The following is a 22230-nucleotide window of genomic DNA, read 5'->3' on the forward strand; positions in this document are numbered from 1 at the left end:
CAATCAAAGGAAGCGGAACATTGTCCCACTTCCTGCTTTGGCCTGGTGCCTGAGCACAACACAGCAAAAAGTAGATCTAAAGCCAACACCTTGTGTACACAAGCACAAACACACAAGAGGATGCATATGCACTCACACTTTTATTGCGTGTGTATAAATAATGCAACAATCCCCTAAGACAATAAGCATTTTGCCAATAAAGAGCCACAAATTTCCCTCAGGAGTGATGCAAATAAAAAAGTGTCTTCTAGCATCTTAGCCTGAACGACTTCAAAAGGTCGTGTAATATCATTACTGTGTTTATAACTCATGGTGCTGCCTCCAAGTGGCCAAAAACTCAATTCATGATCAATTAAATAATGGTCTATTTAATAATAGGCTATTTTGGGGCGGTGCGTGGCGCAGTGGTTAAAGCGGCCGGCCCATGTAGAGGCTACAGTCCTCAACGCAGGCGTCCCCGGTTCGAGTCCCGTGTCGGGCAGACCTTTCCTGCATGTCGTTCCCCCTCTCTCTGCCTCCCCCTTTCCTGTCTATCTCACTGTGGTATCAAATAAAGGCAAAAAGCCAAAAAATATACTTTAAAAAAAAAAAATAATAGGCTATTTTAATCAATGCAATTTCCAGTTCAGTACCTTTCTGTTCCATAAAATGTCATTATCTGCTTGATTTGCACAATTAGTGTAGATTTATCACATTTAATTCCTGCTTAAGAGAAGTAAAACAACTTTGCAGCTTAATTAGATTAATATTACGCCTCTGGAAACTTCCTACGTCTTTAGGTTTAATGGTTCCTCTGTATTCTGATCAGGCACGCTGCCAAAGGAAAAAATTTGCACATGGATGATTATTGTCTTTTCCCTAACGCCGCCTGATCTGCATGGCTAAGATTTACATTCATCCAAAAACACACCCAGACTTCGGAAATAAACTACAAACCACAGGGTGGGCACGAAATCAGCTGCTAAACCTCCCTTCAAAGGGTTTAAAGCTAGCAAGCTTAGACGTAACCACACACAGAACCAAATACATGCATGTTGGCATGTAAATGACAGTTTGAGTGGGGTTCGAAGGAGCCACCGACAACATGCTGTCCGTGAAACAAATTGGGTGTCGTAATTAAAGGGTGGGGGGGGGTGAGCCGTTTTCCATTCTCCCTGTGTGCTCAGTGACAGCCGCACACACACAAAGCTAATGAAAGACAGAGGGAGGAGTGTGTGTGAGTCTGTGTGCACATACAGTATGTGTGTGAGGGTGAGAGTGAGTAAAAGAAGGAGGGAGGGAAGGGGCAAAGGACAGGAAATAAAAAGTTGTTAAAAGAGGGAAGATGAAACAGGGTAGGGAAATAAAACAGTGAAGGGTGTGAATGGAACGGGGCAGAAAGGACACAGGAAGCAGAGTTATGGCAACAGACGGAACAGAAAAATAGATGACAAATGTGTGAGAAAGTAAGAGGAGGGGAGTTAATGAAATAAAAGTCAAAGTAAAAGAAAGGTTCTTATATGAGAGGAGAAACTCCGAAGTGGTGTGAGCAAGCCCGCACTGCTGGGCAGGATCTGTGTGTGTGTCGTGCGTGTGTGAGTGTCTGAGTGTGTGTGTGTGTCTGATGCAGGATGGAGGCATTTGTCTCTGAGTGGAATTACAAGTGGCGGGCCGAACAAACCCTCCAGTGGTCTAGAAGAAACTGAAGAGAAAAAAATTCCTCTGTCTTTCCTGTCCTTTCTTTTCCCGGGTCATGCAGTGTGCGTGTGTGAGAGAGAGAGAAAGAGAGAGAGAGCGAGAGAGAGTTTGTATGAAAGAGAAAGAACAGAACACTAAAAGTAGTTATTGTACTAAATAATGGGGAAACTGCCTTGCACTTAAAAACCACTCCAAAAGGCTTCCGCTGCCCCTTCACCTTAATGAACTTACATGATTTGAGTGTGTGTGCAAGAGAAAAAGAAAGAGTAGAATGCAGACAAAGGAACCAGCATGTAAAGCGAAATTAAAGTGTGTTTACAGTGAATCCCTGTGCATGGGTGGACTGTGTTTTCTGTGTGCGAGTGAGATCTCAGTCCTCCTGAAAGGGGACATCTGTGCCAGGCTTCCAGCCTCCGACTGGCCAATCTAACTCACACTAGGAGTTGGCACCAGACGCCTCGGCACAACCAAAGCCAACCCTGCTCATCATTAGGCAAGCAAAGGCATGTGGGTTCAAAAAGTCTGCCCGGGCCAAAAATAAGCAGCGCCAGAGACGACGGAGGAGGAGGAGGGGAGCGTGAAGAAGCACCGGGGATGATTACAGAGGACAATAAAGCCCATATTCTGCATGCACCCAAGTCTTGGAAGTTGTCCTTTGCATGCTGTGCAGTTGTGATTCCGCATGTAAATATTTGGCCGGTTTGCAAGCTCGGAGAACAGAAGCCCCTCTGTACAGCCGGCGGGCAAAGTAAATGTCAAGCAAACAGGCACATGACATCACCGAATCCCCTTTTTTTTCGATGCCTGGGAAGAGAAAGTGGGAGACAAAACCCAACCCCACCCAGACTAACCCAACCCCAATGCACAGCACACACACACAGAGAGAGAGAGAAGCCTCATCTTTGTTCAGGCCCATGTGGATAATAATCTATCAGACCACGAGAGCATGGTGCACCGCTGTCTCAGGCCTTGGGAAAGCATTCCATCACCCCACACATACACACTCATGTCAGATAGTCATTTGTAAAGGGCTTCCCTTTGAGCCCACTGGGACTGTCCAGCTATGACAGAGGGAAGCAAATAACAGCCCACACCTCCACGTCAGCCTCACTGAACTGCAATTATTATTCTCTCGTCCGAGCGGCCATATTTCTTATCCTCTGCTGACAAATGCAGAGAAAAACGCAGAGATCTCCATCAGCAAGCGTTCACAGCGTATTTGACTAACATCCAGCAAAAGCCTGGCGCGGGTTAAGCCTGGCAGATATCAAGTTATGATAGCAATGTTGACTCATTTAGAGCAAGATTGAATTCCGTCACCCCCCCCTCATCTCTCATGCTGTCAAATAAAGGGCTCGCGGTCTAGACTGATGCTATCAAAAAAAGCTTAATTAGCTTGTAATAAATTCTCATTTCCGCCAGTCTTCTACAAAGCCTCATCCAGCTCCGCAGCCCCTGTGTGTGCCAGCTCACGGACGCCCTGTAATTTGATACTGGCATTCACCGGGTTCCCTTCTCCGCCGCCCCCTTTCTCCCCTGGCCATTTCGCAGGAGAGCACGTCTTTAAATGTCAACCAAACACACACACAAATGCAGCATTTGTCATACACACTCAGGAGCTGGGGCAATTAAAATGTTTGTTTCGCCAAGGAGACAAACAGAGGGTGATGTAATGAGCGGTACAGACTTCATTGAGAGGTATAGGCCTACAAAAGGTGGGAATTTTCTGTGAGAACTGTCTTTTCACCCCTCAATCAAGCACACAGACACACAGGATCCCATCCTCACAAGTTAAATACCCCAGATTCTCTCCTGTCGGGCTCTGCAGGTAATAACGTCGTCTTTTGATGTGGCGTTTTAACCGTGAGATGGAAGCAGCACCTTGCAAACTTCAGCCCCCAAAGTGCAAATTCCAAATGTGACTCCCCCGAACATCAGGAAGTTAAAGAAAGCTGGATTTGACCAAAAGATGTTTAAAGCCCTTCATGACTACAAAGACAGCCAAAGTTTCTTTGTTGACCTTAGAAACAGCCGAACTCAAAGTGATTATGTGCAGTTCCCAAGCCACAAAGAAGATGAGCAGTCAGATCAACAGAGAATTAATTTGACTCTCTTAGATATCACGATTTGATGTTTTTATAAAATATCTGACTCGATTAATGTGAGTTTTAAAGTAAAGAGCTGTTTGAAACTCAACCTCATATGACTCCCAATGAAATGATAAACAGATGAAATGATTAAGTGAGGAGAGATGAATCAATAATGACAATAATCATTAGCTGCAGCCACTATCCCGCTAGAAGCAAGGCGATCAATAAGCCACAGGCATCAGTTGACTTCCTGCAGGTCTAAGCGTTGAGGGAAGTCTGATTATCTGTGTTGTTTACCCTCCATGAGTTGGGTCTTCTGCCTCATGACCCAGTCTGCCTGGCAAATCCAAGAAGAATGAGCAAGTTAATCAGCCTTGATTTTTAGATTAAACTGCGTCCTCTAATGAAGACTTAGAGAAAATCCTGAACTCTGATTTTCTGTTTATTTCAGATTAAATAAAGATTAATATCGTTCTGCGGAAGGCCGTGGCTGCATGTGCACAAACGGCAGCTCCGGCCCGTCTCGCCCCTGCCAACAGACATCAATCAAGCCGCTCGCTCGCCGTGTGAACACCTCCACACTTGGCACACATGTGCTTGTACTGTACATCATGCAAACACATGCACAGGTCGGCGTACACAGCTCGGCTGAGTGGCAGGAATGCTGCAGATATTTGTCTCGCAGCAGGAGGAGACAGACAGATTCAATCAGCACCGTTAAACACCAGCGGAGTGAACATCTCCAGCCTGGGCTCTGATATAGTGTTGGGCATGAATTTTTAAAACTACTATAAGGAGATTAAGTGAAAGAGTGGACGGAAAGGGTCACACAAATACCTCCTCATTATACACCCACAGACAATGAAGTTCCCAAGAGGCATAGCTCAGATTCTTGGCCAGAATTTGCATCACAAATATCTTGGATGGGAGTGTATGCATAGAGAATAAATAAACCGCTGAGGGTGCCACTGTTCTTCTCCATTCATCCCGCCTGTCACCTATCCATCCGTGCATCCATCCACTCCTGTTTAACAGTCAGCATTCAGCCACACAAGAGCCAGTGGGGGGAGTGTGTAAGAGTGTGAGTGTGTATGTGTGTGTCTCCTGCTCTGCATGAGAACCACAAAACCACCAGAGATCCAGAGCCAAATCTCGACCTGTCCTTGGAGGCGGGAAGAAAAGCATCCCGGAATCCCATTTGTGCCTCTGGGAAGTTGGGCGATGGCCAAAATTCACCTCTGAACATCAATCCACAAACTCTCCTGTGTTCCCACTTTCTGAGTGTGTTTCTACTTGTGTGTGTGTGTGTTTCTTTTTTCTCCAGCTTGCTTTCCCATGCCAGAGCTTGATTATTTCAATTAGGAAGGCAGACTCTGGCATCACGAGCTGCTTATCAGCCCAAAGTGAAAAATAACACATTACTGTGCAAATAAGTGCATCTCAAAGTCTGATATCATTCCAGAGGCGATGTTACACCACACTATACCAAACAGAATAGTAGAGCACATTAGACTCCTTATTGATCAGTATGTCTGTGAACAAAAGCTGATGGAAAAAAGTTCAGCAGCACATTTTCTTCAGCTTCAAAGCCTGAAATTATTATTTGCCTGCATGGGTAAACAGTCAGATTCTCCTTTGAGAAACCCGGCCTGGTGATGGGAAATATCACACAGCAAGTGGTGAAACCTCAAATGTTACAGTGCATGTTGCAGGAGCAGAGAAAATACTATCAGCAAATAACCTACAGGGATGCCAGGAGGAAATAACAAGAGCTAAATGAAAAACGTCATTAACTTCACTATAAATTGCCTATTGAGTGCAGTGGATGCTTTGCATGCTTTTATTGAAACATTGCAGGAACATTAAAGTGATTTTACGTCCAGGGACTGACACCACAGGGGTCCAAATGATGAAAGCGAGATGTTTTCCCACTGCCCGTGTAGCCTTCAGTGTATCTGCTACATCTAAATTATTCAAAGACAGTAAGGAATAAAAAAAAAAAAAAAAGCTGTGCCACTGGTGCAATAGAGCTCCATTCATACAAATTAGCGCAAATAGCCGCAGTCATCGGTCTATCAATGCCCGTTTAGGGGAATTAAATTAAAACGATGCCGCATTGGTTCATATTTAGTAGGCAATAAAAGCGACAGAGCTGCGCTAACATGACAGAGTGGGTTTCTTTTCAATGAATCTTTTAAAAAGAAAGATCTGGACACATCAGACTCTGTGACAAAGCTGGGGAATGTGGTTGGTTTCGTGTCTGATCAGCCTCAAATCTAGATGAAGGGGCATAAAAGAGCAAAAAAATGTAAGGAGGGGAGTTTGGAGAGGGTTTTTTTTGGGGGGGTCTTTTTTCTTTTTTTTTTACGCAGAGCCCGACACGCTCCCAGAGGCTGCTGAATCTCACAGCTTACTGCCCGGAGCCAGCGGAGTGAGCGAGTCTCGCCTCGCCGCGATGATTCACATCAGCATCAGCGAGCGCGGATGCGAAGTTGTGTCAAGTTTGACAAAAAAACAACAAGCCACAACTGTGATGTCCATTTCGTGTATCACTCCACAAACAAGTGCTGTGCTGCAGATCCTGCGCTATGCTCTGCCTCTGGGTGAAGTGACAGACTAGAAAGCTTTGGGGGTGTTTGGACCCCTCACTTAACCCCCCCACCACAACCCCCTCCTCCGTGCTTTTGAAGTCTGACCCAAGGATCAGAGACGCGCATCCAGGAACTCACCTGACTGAGCTGCACTCGATCGGATCAACACCAAAGTGACGAGGACGCAGGCGGGGAACTTCATCTTGGAAAAGGCTGCTTGTCTTGTTAACTCCAGTAACTCACATGTCCAATTAAGATATCCGTGTTGGTCACACGCACAAAAACAAACAACCAAAAAAAAGGGAGAAAAGAGAAAAAAAGAAGAAAAAAAACCTCCGTGTCTTCTTGGCTTTTTTGGATAACTGGCAGCGTCTCCGTGCGCACCCAGGACCGGCACCGTGGAGAGCTTTTACGCGCTGTGTTGTGTTTGTTTATCGGTTCCCACACCAATGCTTAGGTCGGTTTCCACCGCGGATACTCTGAGCCATTTACTCCTCACACTGCCATAGCGCCGGTGGCTTGGGGTGGGGGGGTGGGGGAGAGGAGGGGTGTGGGGGGGGGAGTGGAGTGCAAGTGTGTTGGGAAGGTAGGGGGTGTGTGGGAGCGCTGAACACGCCTCTCCAAAGTGATTGACGCCTCATTCAGCCTATTAAAGGGGCGAGCCAAAAGATTTTTTTTAGAGAGGTTTGTCTTCTTTTTTGGAAATCCGCCCACCTCACTTATCACCTCTCCTGATTGGCTATTAGGGTTCATTGCTGCTGTCAGTGCACCTGTCAGGAGCAGATTGCATTTGTGCTTCCTGCTGGATGGTGTGGAGCACAACTTGTTACTTTGTGTTGCTAGAAATAAAAATAAAAAATAAAGAATTATTGTCACATGATCATAATTTAAAATCACATTACATTATAGCTGCTGTGTTGATTTAAAGAGATACATTCCCATATGGCATCACAGTGACTTCTGTGGGGTTTCAGACTAAAAGTAACACCAGAAAAAGTTTGCTGTGGTGCCAACAGGGTCAGCCTCTGCACACATCCACCACAGAGGGCTGTAAACTTTGATGGTGCTTGTCCAAATGGGCTGCAATGAACCGAACAGCTCCAGCAATATACCATTTTCAGGGCTGCTTTTTTACAAGCCTGTGTACCCTGCTCTGCACCCTGGCTTGGTTTGTGGACGGGGGAGGCGAGGGGGGAGCTGACAAATCAGCGAGGACAAAGGAGATATTGATTTGTGATCCATGTGAATAGTGAAGACTCCTGCATACCTGGCTCCATGACAGGACGACTCCACAGCAGAGGCAGCAGGGGTGCTACAGGAAGCAGGGTAGTCCATCATGATGCCCCACAGTGCCAGACTGAGGATTCATTCAGTGTCCTCTGCTGCTCTCTAGGGGATATTTGAGAGAATTACTACACTTTAAACCTTTATCCTCTAATAGTTGCATAGTTGTTAAAGAACAGGTGTATGGCTCAGGAAACCCAAGAAGAATATCATCTAAAATATCAGATATAATATTTTTGGGTCCACACAGTATTTAATATAGGAAAAGACTTGTGATTAGTGTTTTTTTCTCTCTCTCTTTTGCTCCCTCTCTCTCACACACACTGGGTGGCAGCACAGGACAGTGCAGCCTTGAGAATATTGATGAACATCACCATTAAACCATGATGTTTAATTGGCCACCATGGAAAGAAGCATTGCAAGTAATCCATTACAAATAATATATTAGTGATTAGGAAGCCTCACTTGACTGATAATATCTTATCTTCCAGAGGGCCTGCAGAACACATTAAAGAAACAGCATTCAGATTATGGAGGCATGCTGTACAAAATAGTAAGTCTGTTCACTATCTGCTCTTGCACAAACAAAATCTTACTGACTTTTGCAAAGTCATTGCAACTCTGTAATGCAAATTAACATATTTTTCATTTTAGTAACCAAGAAAGAGACTATTTTGCACATGAGCATAAAAATCTTTATTGCATATTTTTATAAGTGGATGAGATTCATTGCAATTCAGCTATTACACTGAGTAAAAATAACAATTATATGAAGTTCTGAGTCATATTATTGTTTTTTCTCTACTATTCCCATATGTATTGATATTTCTATGAATGCCTATACAATAAAATTACCTTTTTTCTCTTGCAGTGATTCCCTAGCTTCTTTATAGTCGCTCTTATTTCAGTGTTTGACTTTGTTTTGTCCCCTGTGAGCAGCTCCACGCTGGAAGCTGCAGGACAAGGGGATCAGATGACAGGCTGAGCTTCTATGATTAGGGCCGCTAAGGGGGAAGGAGGCCGCCACTGTGGAAGGTCAAGGGGCTTTTTACGCACAGTTAGTTGGCGCCTTCTCGCTGCCCCGCACACCCTGAGCTGTGGTTAATTTGTTTGCAGCTTTCGTGGTGTATTTCCCTGATCAGTGGCTTTGGCTTGAATAGTGGAGCAAGAATGAGATATGGGCAGTTGATCTCCAGGGAGTGAGCAGAGTGCGCCTTGGAGTTTGGTATTCAAGCATGGCTGTGGGGAGCACGGCGCTCCTGAAAGCAGGGCTTGTGTTGTTGATGGCAGGTGAGTGTTTGTGGAGTGTGAAGTGTTTAAACTTGAAGTAGATAAGTGAACAGACTTTTCTATATTGTGTCTTTCTTTCATGTTTCTGCTATTTTTGCTTTTATGGCCGTTGTTTTGGTTTTGGTTTGTTGTTTGTTGTTTCCTCCTATAATTCTAATGCATTTACTGAAAGAGCAGACATTGACCATGCATTACACCTTTAAATTTGACATGTGTTCAGTTTGAGCTATTGAGAACACTTAGATTTAGCAATTTCACAAATATGCCATTCAAAATTACTTAAGTAACTTGTGTAGTATTTGTAAAAGTCTGTGATATAAGATAAGTGAAAGGCTAATGAAGCGTAAAGTAGAACAACAACAAAAGCGTGTTTCAGTTCCTATGAGGTTTCTATGACCTGCAACACAGAGAGGAAGTTCAGCAGGTTATTGGGGGACATTTAAATGCTGCTGTCAAAACAAGAGCACGACATGAACAGAAACATGTTTCAATGCTTCAGTGAGGTTTCCCAAAACTCCTGACATGTTTCTATCCAAGTGTAACGCGAGGACTGGCGGTTTCCTTTCATCACTCTCCTGCTTTTTTTTCTCGATGGGCTTTTTTTGATGAGCTCCTTTCACTCCCTGATGAACAGGAGGAAGGGGAAAGTGGGCTCTCGTGCTGAGCAGCGCAGCGGCAGGCTAAACACGACTGACATTTGAGCTAAATGGATCATCTCGTATTCATGAGCATCGGTTTTAAAAAATTCCATAAATATTGAGCCGGAGAATGGCAGACGGAATTTATGACTCCTGTTTGGATTGATGGATGTTTCCTCTCCTCCAAAAAAAAACAGGGAGAAAACTTTAAGGCAGTGGAGTGCAAAACTCCAAAGCCCTGTGTAGTGATTTGCACTGATTTTCCCTGAATGCATCGCTGGTTATAGCAGCCAAGTTATGAGGAAACTCTGAATGCTTCAATGTCAGATTTCCCCCAACAGCTGTTGCCAGCAAAACAGACAGGTGACACGTAACATTCCCTCAGCTCTGTGGGTGATAAAGAAGCTAATAGACACCAGCACTATGGGTCTGTCCGGTTTACCTCTTTTGAAACCCCCCGTGTCAACACATTCAGTTTTCCTCTGAGTGTTTCAGAGCTTCCAAAACACAGCGGAGACAGAGCAAACATAATGGGCACACAGTTGGCCCTTATCAGGCCAGTGCAGACCCAGGCTTCACCGTTTTTTCCTCCATCGTAGCAACAACCTGTTTGTTTCCACACACAGGCCTTTTCCCGCCAGCTTAAGCTCCCTCTCCTACTGTACTGCTCTGTGGTGTTACAATCAGCTCCAAGTCCTGTGGGACGACTGCGGCCTGCTTCCACGCAAAGAGGCTGTTTACACACACACACACACACACACAAACACACATCTCTGAAGTAAACAAATGGGGGAATGGGGGATTGGGACTCCTACTGCAAATTAAAATCTTTTCTTAGCTAAAGTAACAGCATAATAGGGAAGAAATGGTCCGATAGGAATAACCATTGCCAGGACATGACCTTGTTTGTTGAACAAGCATACGCCTAATTATCTTGAACCAAACAGAGCGATAACCTCTGTAGTGCTTATCTTTACAATGGTGCAAAGTTTTGCTCGAATAAGAATCCTCCTCATCAATATAAATGCATTATCTCAGTCATATTTCAAATTAAAAGCCCCATATTTGCCACTTTCCTTGTGTTTCTTTATTTGAAGTGTTGATCCTTGAGACTGTGTGCATCTCCCTGTGGACTGAGGCTTTGATTCTTTCACAGTATTAATAAAGGGCCTAGACCTTTATAATCAAAACCTTTATACAATAAAGAGCCTTTAATCAATGCCCTCCCCTTCCTTCTTTCTTTCTTTTGCTCCCTATAGCTCAAGTCCTTTCATCAGTGCCTGGCTGCAACAAAGGTCTCTACGACAGGGTGGTCAGTGATCTCTGCTTAGCTAAGTTCAAGTTCGACATGGGAGGACTGGACCGAGGCCTGTGGTGCAGCTGGCCCGACACAATGGAGTGAGTTCGCCGACCGAGATGTGCAAAAAAAAGGTGGTAAAGGTGGTAGAAAAAAGTTACTAATAGGATAAAGAATCTAACAAATGAAGGAGTTAGATTCTCAAAGGAGGAGGAACCTTCTGCATGAATATGTGAACATTAAATCTTAACTTTAACAAACCTACCACATGGGGGAGGAGGCAGTGAGATGAGTCAGAGCTGTACACCTGCATTGAACATTGAGCTGCACAGCTGATAAATGAACGGGTGGTGGTAAAGCTGTAGCATGACTGACACACAGCTGATGTCAGTCAACTAACCAGGGCTTCGTTTGATCCCCAATCACAACGTGTGATTGCAGATTGACATAGAACTTTGTGATGTCACTTCTTTCCTTTTTTTTTTTTTTTTTAGACATTTTATCCATCACATGCGCCTCTGAGTGAACATCAATATCTCCACAGGTGAACTATGCCAGACTGATATTTCTTTTGTTGGAGCTTTATTAGAAGCGCACCGAGCGATACCTCTGTACTCAGTCATCCACCAACACCGGGGGAAAAACATTCAGTTATACTACCCCAATACATCAGTGTCACACAGTCCTGACACCTGCTTTGCACCGCACACTCTCTCTAGAAGAAGCAATATTACATACAGGAGACCAACAGCAGGGTTATTGTTTGATTTATTAACCAGGGATTTTACACAGAAATGGCTACAGAATTTAAATTGGACCAATATCATTTCTAATTTTGCACAGTATAATTCATTTAAAATCACAATTAATGGCTTAAAGGGATAGTTCAACATTTTGGCAAATTGGCCCATTGCCATAATTCCTATAGTCATAGCAGTAGGTTTGTGTCGGTGCAAGATGTTTTTAGAACGGCGGAGCAGAGCCGCGAGCTGCTCAGAGCTACACTACGGAGGCTAATGGGATTTCTTGGTTTCCCTCGTCAAACTCATAAAATACACAATCCAACAACTCCAAAACACTCTGGTGGACAAGTTGCGACCTGCACATTCACCACGCTGAGGGAAACCAAGAAATCCCATGAGCCTCCGTAGCGTAGCTCCGAGCAGCTCGCGGCTCTGCTCCGCCGTTCTAAAAAAAAGCTTGCACCGACAATTAAAGGTAACGAACCATACTCCTAAAACTATAGGGATTATGGCAATGGGCCAATTTGCCAAAATGTTGAACTATCCCTTTAAAAAGGCAGCTATTTCCTCTGCAAATATAGCATGTATGTTGTTTCCCCTACAGGACATTTCTCCTTGACTTTCTGCCTCCTACAATATGTTGCTCTGAGTTAAGTTCATTCTTCTGAAAATACATCTTCATCCCGCTGTCGAAAACTGTTTGCCTTATGGCCATCACCCACTCCAGGCTGTGTTCTCACTCGCTCCATCACTTAGTCACGGCCATTCGCTGTAGCTGGTGGACACTGTATTCACTCTGTGTGTGTGTGTTTGTCAGACAGTGCTTTTCCTCCAATCACCAGCAGTCCGAGGATGAGTCAGACAGGAGCTGGGAGGCCCAAAGGAGAAGCTACTGTCAAAACTGTGTGATTTCCCTCCTGGCTCACCATCCTCTCTTGGTCCAGAGTGTGTGTGTGTTTGTGTGTGCGTGCAGCCTCATCATAGGAAAGACTGGACGAACACTTTGGACGTATAATAATAGGGATGATAAGTGTGAACAATAGGCTCAAGGTAACAGCCACTGTACAGTGTATGCTACCCAGCAGAGCAACCCAGTACCAAATCACATAGTGGAGTGGATGTAGTGAAGAGGAGGGTCTAATTAATTATAGAACTGAAGTGGTTTGTCCTTTAAAGTGAAACCACAGGCTTCAATGGGCACCAGTCCCAGAGTGGTTCAGATCTGCTCTGTTGTTTTATGAGGTCACGTACTGTAGATCTCCAGCGAATATACCCGTTTTATTCTGAGGGTAAATTGTGCCAGGATCCCCCAGGATGCAACACCAATGCAAAGATACTCCTAATATATTTCTATAACAGAGATATTTACATATTTACAGACAAAGTAATCTCAAACATGTTTTGCTCTAGTGCATTCAAGCGATTTCGACGATTGTGTCCTTCCTTCTCCAAGAGAAAATAAACAGTCCCTGTAGATGCAACTGATGAAAAGGAGACAGCTTTTTTGTTTTTTGTCGGCCGTGTCTCAGTTGTTCTTCATTACGTCTTATCTCCACGTCTACTGCAAACACCCACAGACGGTCTTGTCAGTCTCCACACCATGTGACTCATAGCTCTGAGGCTTCAATGATGCAAATCATCCTCTTTTGAAGGATTTTTTAAAATTAGGATCATGATTTTTTTTTTTTGTCAAAGTAACACATGAGATTTTCTTGCCAAATGTAATTTCTTTTTTTCTTTTTTTTGCAATCAGATTAGAGTATCTCATATCATAGAATTTATTAGTGCCCAGAGCTGCTAATTGGAAATGTGTGAGAATAAGTCTGTCTCGCTCACACACAAATTGACTTTCACACTTTCTTGTTACTTTTTAAACTTATGAACTAAATTATATTTTTGAGAAGAACTTCGTATCAGGCCTCACACACTATATTCCCTGCAGCAATACATGCACTACAGCCAAACACTGACTGGCAGCTCAACACATACTGTATTTGTGTTTAACTTAGTTGTGAAAACCTCCTAATCCATAACCTTGACCCTTACCCAAACTAAATCCTAATCTTAATCATAGCCACAAGCATCGCTCTAAATCCCAAACTGTCATCAACCCTCACCTCTAAATCGAAGCCTCATCCACCGGCATTTTGTAACACATGAGTACACACACACACAGTGCCACCACATACCAGTCATATAATTCATGCTTTTATCCAGAGTGACTTATAGGCAATGGGCGGATAAGACTTTATAATTTTTTGCTTTGAAATACTCTTTTAAATGTACAATCTAATTTAATAATATACATTTGATATGTAACATGCACCATCAGACCAACAAGTTCACAATTACACCATTATCTGGTATTTCTATTCATTGATTTGTGTAAACATCAATGGAAAGTTTATCTAAAGGACAATAATTCCATACAACGAGTAAAAAGTATAAACCAAAACCTACAACTGATTGCAACACTGCCCTGCAACACATCACAACAACTGTTGAGCTTGGGTGCATTTGTCCTTTTAAGAGGCTGGGCTTCCTGGCCACTTGGCCGCTCAGGCCTCCAGCTATGCCGTCAAACACAGCGAGCCATCTGGAAACACAATCTCTCCTGGTACGGTGCAGCGCTGTTGGGAGGGCTCTGCCATGTTGGTATGCATCTCCATTTCTCCTGGCCCCTACCACTTAGCAGTTATATTTAGCTGCGTTAAACCCACTGGTAACTCTAGACATTACTTTGGCGTTTTGTCCCTCTCCCAACAGGAACCCTCTTCACTGGCAGATTTCAATCCCAATAGTGTGCTTATAAAGTTCTGTGACCTAAAATGAGATAAGGGGAAATAAGTTAATAACTTCAGTGCTGCTTTGTGCTTGTCTTAACAGCTGACACCCATGCTTTTTCTCGAGTCGTTTCACCTTTGAGTTGAACATAATGTTTCCCTCTGTCTCCCTCTGCAGGATATATGAGGGACTAACAAACTGCACCTTCCAAGTGGCCTTGAGGATGGACTGCTTCTGGCCCAACCAGATCATCGACCGGGTCTTCATGCACATCCATCAGGTCTACTTCCATGACTGTGCCCTGACCGGCCGGCTCATCCATGACCCACCAATCAGCATCCTCGCCCCCTTCATCACAGTTCCAGTGCTGATCACCCTGCTCATGACTGCAGTGGTGGTGTGGAGGAGTAAACGTACAGAGGGAGTTTTATAGGGACCATTGTTTGCTGGATGCTTGGAGATACAAATTGACTTTTTTATGTATGAAGTTGTTCTTCCTATATGTTCATATGAATATGAGTGTATTTAAGATTAAATTAAACTATGCATAGGCCTACTATGTGCTCTGTTTGGTATGAAAATAGAATTTATCCATTTTTTAGCCATATTACAGTATCATCAATACGAGAGTCAAAGTTTGGCAAGGGGAAAGTAATAAAGTTCTTTGAGATTCAGGGGATTTGGAGGCCATGCATGTTAATTACCATCTGTTCTCGTGGCCCAAAACAATCTGTGAACACATAAATAACAGTAGAGAGGACGACGCTCAGGGAGACAGCACCGACTTGGATAAATGATTGTTATAAATTTGGCAGGGAGGTGAAGAAACGAGGGGGGAAAAGGGGAACTAGAAATAGAGAAAAGAGCCCCGAGTCCCTTATTGTGTAACAGAGTCAAACCGCCAACAGAAGCACAATGCTGATTTGACTGATATTTTGAAGGAAACTCAGTGGTGCAACATAATGATGATTTCATATTTAATGAAATTAGCAGGTTAATTATATTTAAACACACCAGATATGTGTAGATTAAACTGATTATATAAGATGTTAAAATGAGTTTGTTTTCAGTGCAGTTTGCATTTACAATGTTGATGAAATAGGACGTTCGTTCTTGACGGAATAAAAGTTTTTAAGACTCAAACTGGACATCAGCTGGACGCTTACCCATCACTGTTTGTCAGAGCTCCATCTAGTGTTCACTACAGTAACAACAGTTTTATAATACACTTTGTCTATTTTTTACGAGTAGAAAATCCAAATATACTAAAATAAAAATAAAGTGCCTTTGACTTGCCTTTGAGACTCACTCTATCATTTCAGCTTGTCTGGGGCTTGAAAACTAAGGTGTTTTGGGGTTAAACTGGTCACTGGGCACTGAACGCTTCATCCAGTCAGAGGGATCAAGGTTTACATGCTAGAAAGTAGAAGTACTTCACAACCAATGTGACTTCTGTATCTGGAGAAGACGCCTCCATGGCAGACAGCAACCTGGATGGAAGAACAGAGGAGATGCAGGATCCAATAAACGGATTGATGAATGCACAAATGGCTAAATTAAGATGGAAACTAATGAGCTTGTGAAATATAAAGGAGCAAATGACTTCCTGTCGTCCCTTTTAGACCACATAAGACAAAACACAGGTCAAACTCTTCCCAGAGAGCAGAACTGTGTGTAAATCTTCCCAAAGTGTGATAGTAATTAAACACAATGTCATACTTTTTTTTTCCCATCCATGTAAAAGTTATGGCTCAGCACTTCCTCTCCATATATTTCGCTTGCTGGGCTATTCTGCCCTGTCATGGCCAGGGGAATTAATGGCAGCTATATTATCAAAGCAGTAAAAGCCTTCAACAGTTAAGCTTAGTCAAGCAGTGTTTGGCTTTACTGATTAATGCCCAAGACTGTGGCAGCGTTCAGAGACGGATTTCAGCACTTTTTTTTGTTAATGATAAATGAATTTCAAGGGGGGAGAGATTAGGAGATCAACGTTCGGCGCCAGGTGAATGGAGGCGGGAACTCGGGGCCAGAAGTCAACGATTAGACTTTTGGATGAGTTGGAGGTTAATATCTCACTTGTTCCTGATGTCAGTGGAGAGACGTTCAGCCTCCGTCTGGTCCTCTCGGAGCAGGCGCTGGTAGCTGGAGAAGGTCTCCACCATGCCGATGTATCCACTCAATGGCACGTCTTTCTTTACCAACAGGCACTCATTCCTGGACTCAAAAATAAAAATTACAAAGGAATATTTGGTGATTTTGAGCTGTGCAAGTTGTCACTACTCACCACTCTTTGTCTGGGTAGGAGCAGGAGGCAAACATGTCTGAGTAGATCTTAGTAGAGCTTGAGCCTATGTAGGGATGTCGGTAAGGAAGCAGGGCAGCATAGAACTAATGGACAGGGAAAAGACAAAGTTTTCAGCACAATTTGGATAAATAAAATGCACACAAATGAGTTTCTATCACCAGGCTGGATTCTGACCTCTTTACAGATGCCATTCAGTGTGTCTGAGATGTGTCTGTACTCCAGCTCCATGTCCATGGTGTAGCTCATGAGGGCCAGGCAGCCTCCAGGCCTCAGCACCCTGTCGGCCTCCTGGAGGAACCGCCGGCGGTCAAACCAGTGAGCTGCTGTCATGGCCGACACAAGGTCCACCTCTCCGGAAGCGAAGGGCAGCTCCTCTGCCGGACACTGTCTGGTTTAAAGGGATAGTTCAACATTTTGGCAAATTGGCCCATTGCCATAATCCCTATAGTTTTAGGAGTAGGTTAGTTACCTTTAATTGTCGGTGCAAGCTGTTTTTAGAACAGCAGAGCAGAGCTGTGAGCTGCTCAGAGCTACGCTAAGGAGGCTAATGGGATTTCTTGGTTTGCACCGACTATTAACGGTAACAAACCTACTCCTAAAACTATAGGGATTATGGCAATGGGCCAATTTGCCAAAATGTTGAACTATCCCTTTAAGATGGTTGGTGCAAAGTTCAGGGAGAAATGAAAAGCATAATTACATAAAAGATGTACCATGTGAAATCAAGCACGTTTCTTCATTGCAATTCTGGTTTAACCAGAACTTTTACCTGTAGTCGACATTTGCAGGTCTGCTATTGGCCAGTGCCATCTCCAGCTGGGCGGGACTGATGTCTGTTCCAACCACCTTAGTAAAGTATGGCGCCAACAGGATTGTCCCCTGCCCTGAACCACAGCCCACATCAAGAGCAAGGTTGAACTGTTGTGGTGTCTAAAAGGAATTGAGCATTCAACAATGGAATGATAAAATTAAAAATATATATATTTCAGACCAGATTTGACAGACAGCACAACCTGGTGACATGCAACAAACACAAACATGCAGCATGTAGCACCTACCTGTACCTTTCTCCCCATGTAAGTCATGATCCTGCTGATCAGTTCATGCGGCGTGACTCTGTACTGCAGGTACGCAGCTGCATGCTTTTTACCCTCGAAGAGCCGAACAGCCATGTTCCTCCTGTCTGAGTGAACACCACAACTCTGCACTGTGACCTTCTCTTTATTTAATCTGAGTTGCTCATTAACTGCTACTACCTAAAATGATCCCTCCCTGTCTGCACTGCTGCCAAAATATCTCACCCACACACAACAAAAGGCATCATTGGATTTGACATTAAAGCACAGTATCTTCAGTTTGTGCAACATTAAATATAATAATTTATTTCTAAAACTAAAGTACTCGGCCTCACTTAAACTTAATGTTGCTGTAAATAAGTTTCCTTGCTCATCCACATGCAGCTTGTCACGTGTCTTGTAATAAATATAAATGCTTAAAATTAACATCTGATTCGTGCAGCTGCAGGGTGTCGGTATTAGTTGACAGCAATTGAATTTGTGCCCGTGCACTTGCAGGCAAAAAGCAGCAGATGGCAGTAAATACACATGCAGTAATGACCCCTGATGCTCAGATTGGGAAATCTTGGAAATCACATCATTCACCATCAATAGATATTTACACTGAGATTATCAATTAATTCCCTTATTTAATCTCTCATGGGCATGTTATTTATTTTTCCTTTTAAAATATTTTTATTTACTTGCATATAAAGGGGGAATACGTGAGATGCTACAAAAACAAGTCTAATTAAAATGTATATTTATATACAATTATGGTGTGTGTTGTTATAAACCCAAACTTTCTGGTGTATTTACAGATGATTTAAGTTGGAATCCTCTGAGAAGCTCTCTCAGTCTCATTCCCTTATTCTCTGCTCAATCAACAAGCATTGATCTCTCCTGTTCACCTGATCAATATCCATTGTCAGATATGGTTTGCAATAAGGCTGTGTTAACAAAAGTGGGGGCAGGTGGGCGCAGGGTGTCCTCACACATCAACCCTTAACCCCACCGTGTTGCTATGTGCAGCCCTGCCTTGTATCGTCCAATCAATCAGCTTTGATCAAAGCTGTCAGCTGCACTCAGGCCCCACCACTGCCCACTGCTCTGTGTGTGTGTGTGTGTGTGAGCATGATGAACACTTTGGAGGACAACGCTGTCATCCACGTACGTGTGTGTACCCAAACATAACCAATTTATCACCAAGTCTTTACCACCAAGTCTTATTACAGCGTCCTCCTTTCCGTGCACACATACACACAGGAAAGCCATTAAAAACACAAAGTCAATGGACTCAGACAAGCACCCTCATGTATTGCTTTTAATATCTGCAGGCATTCCCGACACAGTAAAAAAAAAAGAGCTATGGGAGCGCTTACATCGACTGTGACGAGCAGTGTTGCTAATGCTGCATGGGGAATTCTCCTGAAAAGCAATCACACTCAGGTAATCCACAGCAGGAGCAGAAAATATTAGATTCCTTTCTTTTCATGCATCCAGGTGCAGGAAAGATCTGGATTTGACCCAGTGAAACCAGTTTGGGGTTTTTAAACCAGTTGAGGAGGATTTTCCATGTAATGAGTGTCGGAATAGTGGAAAAAGGGATGTTATTTGATGCGTTGTACAGTATGCATCTTAAAAATACATTCCCGCCAAAAATAGACATGTGTGCCGCCGTAAATACCTGCCCGCTGATGTTTTTTCTTTCCTCTGACAGTGTGAGCAGAGAGTTGCACGGCAGGGGGATGGATAGATGGGTATTGAGTATAAAATCCTGCTTCCCCGTGGAAATCTCAGCAGGTAAAAGCAGATTGCAGCTGTTGGATGAAATCCATGAATTTAGAAAACAGGCTTGTTGCCATGCAATTTTTTTTTGTGAGGGGTGGTGGTGGTGGATATTTTGTCATGGCTCTTTGAATAGGTTTCACAGGCCCTTGGGTCCTTAAACGCACTCTTTCAGTGAGGTAGCATGACAGCCACCAGAATTGAAGCTGGTGAGGGAGATGCAGCAGTTCCTAAGTTTAAATTCGCAGGTCCCATGTATATAAAGATACATTTCCATGTCTTTTATGATGATAAACCAAAAGAATCAAGGCTCAGCAGCTACTTACAAAAAACTACCAATCCAAAACCAACTCCGCAAGTCGGTTAAATCCCACTTTTGTCATCCTTGCATTGAGGCCTTGCAGAGTGCTCGCAATCTCTAGGAGGATATGGAGATCTTAAATCTCCCCCTCCATTAAAACTTCACTCGAGATACACTGTTTTCTCCACAGCTGGTTGTAAAGAGAGAAGCGTGGAGGCGATCTGAGTGACTCCGAGGCTGCATTCTTAAAACCGAGACGCTCGCTCTGAGATGCACTCGACTAATCCCACTCTCCAAGGAGAGAGGTAGGTATTGGCTTTGATGATAGAAATGGATTAAACAGATTACATTAAAGGCCAGTCTAATTGAACCAATCTATCCTGATTCTGCTGCTGTAAGATAAATGATGAGAGGGCCAGATAGTATATATAGGTCGTGTGTTTGTGTGTCTGGCTCGGTGGTTTCTCTGTGGACATTAGATTGGAAAATACAGCAGAAGCACTTTCTTCATGTGGAAAAATTATACAATTCTCCTCATGTTTGTACTTTGTACGTTTGCTTTTTATCTCTGACTGTCCAGATTCATTTCTGCCAAGACAATACAAACTCTCACCAGTATATAATATATGCAGGAACATCTCGTACATGTATTCCCAGTATTGTGCCAGTTTTTAAATAGCTTGTACCGCCTGCAAATCAGCTTGATTCCAACATTTCTGGCGCATTCAAAGTGTTCCTCTATGTTCCTGTTTTCTTAACCATCTCTCAGGTTGGATTTCCTCCAAATGTTGAACAGCCAAGTCTCAAAATTTCCAGGTGAAACATTCAGTACGAAATAGATTTTTTTAAAAATCCATACAAGTGACGAAATGTAACTTCTCACAGTTTTTTCTTTCTTTTACATCTTAACAAAAGCTTTGGAAATTGTTAAGGATAATATTAATTAAAGGTTGATGGTGTGGAACATGAAAAAACTTTTTAAAATGCTACTAATGCTGCTAAATGAATTTCATTATTCTCAATATTTCTATGGAGAATTTCCGCACATGCTGTTTCAAAAGACTCTAATTCAAAGGCATAAAATTCAAGGAGAAAACTTGTGAAGTCATGACAGAAAAAAAAGGATAAAATATACAGTTGTTGAATAGTCTGCTATTGCTCTGAGTCTCCCTGAGGACTGGTGCTTCAAACTAATCAAATTCTGAAAGCTTATGTAAGAACGGTCGACACAAAAGAAGCCAATTCTGTGCCAGCAAATTCTAATTTGTGGCTTTCTCTCAACACAAAAGCATGTGTTTATCTTCTGTATGATTACCTCTTTGTGTGTGTGTGTTAATGTGTGTGTGTGTGTTTACCTGTCCTCCCGAGCAGGCTTGTTATTGACGGCGTCCGGTTGAAGTGAGCATGATAGGGTGACCTTTCCCTCCAACCTTGTTATCAGTGTGAACTCGTTAAGCCGGACTGTTTAATTAGCAGTGGAATGGCAATCAGGGAGGAGTTGGAGACCCCCGTGGTCACAGATACGAATCAATGGTCTTCGGGGAGCCTTAGCACTGCGGCAACAGGGGACATTTACACATATGTGCATATAGGATGCTGATGCATGCAAAATAGATTAGTTTACCTCATCCCAGAGAGAATCAGCACTTTATATGTGGGTTTAAAGGTGCCATATCAATAAAAACAAGTGTGAAAATACACTTAAAATACACAAAATAATGCAATTCTTACATCAACCTCAGGATTGAGCTTTCAGCGTTTCGCTTTAAGGACTTTAAGGTTCTGCTGATGCCTGTACTGCACTGCAATATCAGAATGTGAACACCTTAAACCTCAATATATGGTTGTTGAACCTCTCTGACCCTGTGCGATCAAATCATATCCTCCTTCCCACCATAATAGAGGTGACTGTGCCAGACTAATATCCTGCTTTTATTAAAAGCCCGGTACAGTGGCAAACTGATAAAACAAGACGAACTCAGGGTTGATATGCACACATGCTCCGGCATGCACGCACAAACACACACAGTCAAAAGTGTGCAAACATGTGTGCTTTCAAAACTCGATGCACAAACGTTTGAGGCGAAGAAATGTGAAGCGGGAGCCAACAGCCGCTGCACCTGGTGAGATCCAAGTGAAAGTGAGAAGCATAAAAAAGAGCTGAACGCTCAGGTCTGTTGATCTATTTTTACCGCAGAGCAGGGGGCAGAGGGGGAGAGAGAGAGGGAGAGAGAGCTCCCTGCATAATGCATGGCCCTGTAGAGCAGCGGTGGCTTTTACACTGACGCTCTCTCACCGGGCTTCCAGGTGTCTGCGCTGTCTGTCAAACAGGAGAGCCAGGTGCTCTCACACGACGCTCTGGTTGATCTCTCCCGGACCACCAGGCC

General features: G+C 43.4%; 3 protein-coding genes across 7 annotated transcripts in view; 1 reads left to right on the plus strand and 2 right to left on the minus strand.

Moving 5' to 3' along the window:
- Positions 1–6895, minus strand: part of LOC146990836 (receptor tyrosine-protein kinase erbB-4-like) — a 215932-nt gene extending 209037 nt beyond the window's left edge. For 4 of the 5 annotated variants that reach the window (XR_015037761.1, XM_085800090.1, XM_085800074.1 and 1 more), the window contains exon 1: positions 6497–6874. Coding sequence is in view for 4 of the 5 variants with exons in the window: in XM_085800090.1 (XP_085656216.1) it covers positions 6497–6560 (64 nt within the window). In the remaining variant the exon portion in view is untranslated. Of the gene's footprint in view, positions 1–6496 lie in introns of all 5 variants that reach the window. The other variant, XM_085800082.1, reaches the window with a different exon arrangement.
- Positions 6896–8644: 1749 nt separating this feature from the next.
- Positions 8645–15167, plus strand: LOC146990837 (receptor activity-modifying protein 1-like). Its single transcript, XM_085800107.1, has 3 exons — positions 8645–8932; positions 10830–10968; positions 14572–15167. Exons 1-3 carry the CDS (start codon positions 8878–8880, stop codon positions 14825–14827), a joined length of 450 nt encoding a protein of 149 aa, XP_085656233.1. The 5' UTR covers positions 8645–8877; the 3' UTR covers positions 14828–15167.
- Positions 15168–15527: 360 nt separating this feature from the next.
- Positions 15528–17896, minus strand: LOC146990838 (putative methyltransferase DDB_G0268948). Its single transcript, XM_085800121.1, has 6 exons — positions 17764–17896; positions 17469–17629; positions 16874–17087; positions 16679–16782; positions 16471–16608; positions 15528–15884 (listed from the first exon to the last, which is right to left on the minus strand). The coding sequence occupies exons 1-6, from the start codon at positions 17869–17871 to the stop codon at positions 15797–15799; spliced, it is 813 nt and encodes a 270-aa protein (XP_085656247.1). The 5' UTR covers positions 17872–17896; the 3' UTR covers positions 15528–15796.
- Between the last annotated feature and the right edge of the window lie 4334 nt (positions 17897–22230).

Source organism: Trachurus japonicus, chromosome 2, assembly GCF_045865225.1.
Source record: "Trachurus japonicus isolate A0001 chromosome 2, Traja_1.0".
Classification (NCBI taxonomy): domain Eukaryota; kingdom Metazoa; phylum Chordata; class Actinopteri; order Carangiformes; family Carangidae; genus Trachurus; species Trachurus japonicus.